Below are 4,860 nucleotides of genomic sequence, written 5' to 3' on the forward strand. Positions count from 1 at the left end.
ATTTTTCTGAAAGTGACATCCACCTCAGCACCAGCAACTCTGCCTCCCTAAAGAGAAGCCTTGGAGCAGACAGAAGGCTGGCCCGCCAGCTGCGGAATTAATCATTAATTGAAGGAAAAAATACTGTTTCCGCATTATTAAGCTTTGCTTTTTCTCCAGTTCTGCCTTTTCCTTTTTTTTTTTTTTTTTTTAATGCACAGGAGATGAAGACTGGGACAAAAAATAAGATACTTTAAAAAATTCTATTTTCTCAGACTTTCCAGTTGATTGTATTCTAGAGAAGTATGATTTTCAAAACACAACAACTAATTTACTGTGGTCTTCGGTTAAACTGAAATTGTGTGAATTAACTGAAAAGTATTTGAGTAAATAGCAGCAAACTTCTTTTTTTAATTTAGACTGCAGGAATGAGTTCTTAAAGATTAAAAAAAACAACAAAGAAAAAAAACTGAAGCATCTAGCACTACTGCTCAAAAGATTGATACACGACAAAATTTTTCTGTTTAAATAGTGTGAAAGTGTCCGTCAATGGCTCGGGCCACCTACCTGTCACAAAGCTTTAAAAATACTGTAGGTGCTGGAATGGGACACCCGAAATCACGATTTGTGCATAATTAATCACATCGCTTTGCCACCTACCCTGCAGGGCACAGACCCCAGCCTTCAGGGCAGTGTACACAGCTTCAAGATGCAAATTCTCCTAATGACTTCCGATTAGTAGGATCATTATAATAGTTCTGCCTTGTTCTAGAACAGGAACCCTGCAAGCGTCCTGCCTCTCAGAGCTCCTTAGCGATCGGCACGGCTTCCAATAAGTATGCACTCATTTTACTGAGTTTACAATAACGCCTCCCGCGTTGCTCCGGGTTGCAAGATCCCACACTAAACCTGTCGTTGAATGCGCGCGTAGGTGTTGCTTTTTTTTTTTTTTTTCTTTTTCACGTAGCTTTTCCTTCTCTTAAGAGACCGCACTCTCTACAAACGTCACATGTCAATGGCAAACTTATTTGCGTTTTCACTTTCTGCAGAAATGCTTTCTATCTTGATGACATTCCCTGGGTCGCAGTGAACTGTGGCTTTCCCTCTAACGTGAAGAACTTGCCCCATCGCTGCGATTTTGGGACTGCTGAAAGCTCCAAGGTGTCGGAGCACACCCTAGGGCGAGGGTCCTGCCTGGCAGTTGGATTCAGAATTAAGATGCACATTTAAATTCCCGGGGTCACCCTCCCCCACCCTTTCACTCTCCTCCCCCTCCCCTTCACTCCTCCCTTCCCCTCGTCCCCCCCTTCCCCCTCCCGCCCCGCGCTTACTGTACTCTATTTACCACCCCAGCTGGGCTCGCGCCCGCCCCGCCCACCCCGCGGGGATTGGCTGCGAACGCGGAAGAACTGAGCGCTCGCTCCTCGCCCTCGCCTGCCAATGGGGCGCCCGCCCGGCCTGATGGACGCGCCACCTCCACCAATGGGAACGCAGGGAAGCCGGTTCGTGTGGCCCCGGCGAATGCCGATAAAAGCCGCCCCGCCGCGCTCCCGGCTTCATTCTGAACCCATCCTGGTGCCCAGCGGTGGAAGCTCCGTAGGCGGCGGCGGCCTGAGCTCCAGGGCAGCCCGCTCCCTCCCGGTCTCTCCTTCCTCTCGCGGTCAGCATGAAAGCCTTCAGTCCAGTAAGGTCCGTTAGGAAAAACAGCCTTTCGGACCACAGCCTGGGCATCTCCCGGAGCAAAACCCCGGTGGACGACCCGATGAGCCTGCTGTACAACATGAACGACTGCTACTCCAAGCTCAAGGAGCTGGTGCCGAGCATCCCCCAGAACAAGAAGGTGAGCAAGATGGAAATCCTGCAGCACGTCATCGACTACATTTTGGACCTGCAGCTCGCCCTGGACTCGCACCCCACTATCGTCACCCTGCACCACCAGCGACCCGGGCAGAGCCAGGCGTCCAGGACGCCGCTCACCACCCTGAACACGGACATCAGCATCCTGTCCTTGCAGGTAAGAGCCGCTCTCGGGGCCACGTCCGCTGCCGCGCACCCCGGCGATCGCCTGGGCTGCCACGAGCAGACCCATTGTCGAGACGGCTGCGGTCGGTGACTTACAGAGGAGCTAATTAACTTTATTTTTCTTAAAATCTGCTGTAGATTGAGCCGTGCGTGAAATTGCTTATAAGTTGTGACGTTAGTGTGTCTGTCTTTGATCTGAACTGTGGCGTGAACGTGGTTAGTGGAACTTAGCGTTGCGCGGACGGACGACTTTTGAGAGAGGTGCGCTGTCCCCGCGAGATCGTCTAACACGGTGCCTTTTATCCCCTTTTTCTCGCAGGCTTCCGAATTCCCTTCCGAGTTAATGTCAAATGACAGCAAAGCGCTCTGTGGCTGAATAAATGGTGAGTGTTTGCTTGTGGCTCCCGGTGGTTAAACTGCCCCTTGGAGTGTGTGCGCGGGCTCGTGTGTGTCTTTTCGTGTGTGCAGGTATTTGTGTATCTGTAAAAAATTTTGGTTTAATAAACGAACGTGTACCTCAATGTATGGCAGGTAGTACTTGGCTTACGTGTGCTAGACAGGGAAGGGGCTTCCAGCTCTGGTTACTCAAGATCACACGTCATTTTCCTTTAAAAAGAAAAAAGAGAAAGATGCCCATAAGTTCCTACGAGGTTGGCCGGGGAAAGTGTGTTGCTTCTGTCGAATGTAATGCCCTGGCCGCTTTCTGGTGTGGCTCTGGTACTACGAGGTACTAACCTCCGCGTAATTAATCTTATCGCCACAAATTCCACAGGGATCCTCCTTCCCCAAAACTGTAACCCTCTGGGATCCGGCGGGGCGAGCATGGCGACCCTGTGCCTCAGCCCCTGTGATGTGGGATTCCGACTTCCCTATCTGTTAACTAAAGGGCTGTTTTCAATCAAATAATCCTCACAAGAAGCAGACTGGCGCCTGTGAGCGCTGCTGCTGGGGATCCAAGTAAGAGATTGCGTCGGGAAGTTTTTCCCTGGAGCCTCTGCTATTTTAATGTTTAATGTGCGCTGTCGAGGCCGACTGCGTGTGTTGCATCTGGACGCCAGGGTTTGCCCAATCTTTTGAGTGTTTGGTTAAATGTTAAAACTGGCTTCCTCTGGCGCTGGGCTGCCCGCCTCTGCCCTTAGGTTATGTTCCCCTAACTTGCCTTTCTCTCTCGATCTTTTGCAGGTGTTTGTGACTTTTTTTTTTTTCTTTGCACAATAACAACAAATCCACGGGAACTTATTTTTCAACCATTTCACAAGGAAGACAGCAAGTTGAATGGACCTTTTTAAAAAATGGAAGCAAAACTAAGAAGGATCAGATCATCTTCCCCAGAGTGTTTCTGACCTGGACTGTGATATTAGTTATTTATGAAAAAGACTTTTAATGCCCTTTCTGCAGTTGGAAGGTTTCTTTATATACTATTCCCACCATGGGGAGCGAAAACGTTAAAATCACAAGGAATTGCCCAATTTAAGCAGACTTTGCCTTTTTTCAAAGGTGGAGCGTGAATACCAGAAGGATCCAGTATTCAGTTACTTAAATGAAGTCTTTTGGTCAGAAATTACCTTTTGACGCAAGCCTACTGAATGCTGTGTATATATTTATATATAAATATATATATATATATTGAGTGAAACCTTGTGAACTCTTTAATTAGAGTTTTCTTGTATAGTGGCAGAGATGTATATTTCTGCATACAAAGTGTAATGATGTACTTATTCATGCTAAACTTTTTATAAAAGTTTAGTTGTAAACTTAACCCTTTTATACAAAATAAATCAAGTGTGTTTATTGAATGGTGATTGCCTGCTTTATTTCAGAGGACCAGTGCTTTGATTTTTATTAATGCTATGTTATAACTGAACCCAAGTCAATACAAGTTCAAATTTATGTAGACTGTATAAGATTATAATAAAACATGTCTGAAGTCAACACCTGAATTCTGAATGATTTTTCAGATCGCTCTCTCCCTCACTTGTCTCTCTCCATTTCTTTTAACCCTGTCTTGGTCCCTCTAAGCCTTGGAGGTTGTGTGCAGACAGTCTTGTCTTATCAGACGTGTGGGCAGGGCCGGGAAGATTATAAACAGAAGTTTCCCTGAGTCCAGGGACAATTAGGTCTGTGCCTTGCCGCTCAGTTTTAAATCAAGGAGGAGCAGCCGTGGCCTTGACTCCTAGGAGTTAGCTCATTCAAAACGTGGAGTCTAGGAAGCACTACCTGCATGAGCAGGTGCTTAAAACACTTCTGGAGTAAATGAAACTTAATCAGAAGAGAAACGGGCTCCATAGAATTCACATAAGATTTAGGGGAAGGGCAAAGAGACCCTTCTCCGTGTCACACTTTGCTTCTAGCTCAGCCTGGCAGCTTCCCCTGCATCTCCTCCACCTGTAGGTCCGCCAGCCTCAGGGAGACAGGGCTTGGGCCTGGCCCACTTTCCAGCACAGGTGGCTATTAAAGCACCCTTCACCCTTGACTGCGCCCTTGCCCTGCCCAAGGAAGGACAGCAGGGAGGGAGAGGAGAAAGGCCTTTCAAGTCACAGGAAAATATCAACGGCACCGCAGCAATATTTAGGTCCTGCTTTAAAATGCATAGCTAACACGTAAGTCTTGACAATTCACATGCATACGTATATTCTCATGTTGGAAAGACGGCTTCTCTAGGTGTGGGAGGTTCTGGAAGGCCGGTCAGCGTGTGTGGGTCCTGGACAAGGAAGCGGGGAGGGCAGGCGGGCGGGATAGGTGTCTCACCTGGGGCCTCCCGCCCAGCAGGTGTTTGGGAGGCGCCACCGCGTCTGCCCTGGCGGCGGCGGGGCTTCCGGCCGTGACGCGGGATCCATCACGAGAGCGCGGGGCGGGGGT

At 48.5% G+C, this 4,860-nt stretch overlaps 1 protein-coding gene across 1 annotated transcript; it reads left to right on the plus strand.

Annotated features, from left to right (window-relative positions):
- Nucleotides 1-1,463: 1,463 nt before the first annotated feature.
- ID2 (inhibitor of DNA binding 2) lies at nucleotides 1,464-3,933 on the plus strand. Its single transcript, XM_006910220.1, has 3 exons — nucleotides 1,464-1,993; nucleotides 2,321-2,384; nucleotides 3,184-3,933. The coding sequence occupies exons 1-2, from the start codon at nucleotides 1,646-1,648 to the stop codon at nucleotides 2,375-2,377; spliced, it is 405 nt and encodes a 134-aa protein (XP_006910282.1). The 5' UTR covers nucleotides 1,464-1,645; the 3' UTR covers nucleotides 2,378-2,384; nucleotides 3,184-3,933.
- The last annotated feature ends 927 nt before the right edge of the window (nucleotides 3,934-4,860 follow it).

The sequence above is a fragment of the Pteropus alecto genome, unplaced genomic scaffold (genome assembly GCF_000325575.1).
Source record: "Pteropus alecto unplaced genomic scaffold, ASM32557v1 scaffold61, whole genome shotgun sequence".
Classification (NCBI taxonomy): domain Eukaryota; kingdom Metazoa; phylum Chordata; class Mammalia; order Chiroptera; family Pteropodidae; genus Pteropus; species Pteropus alecto.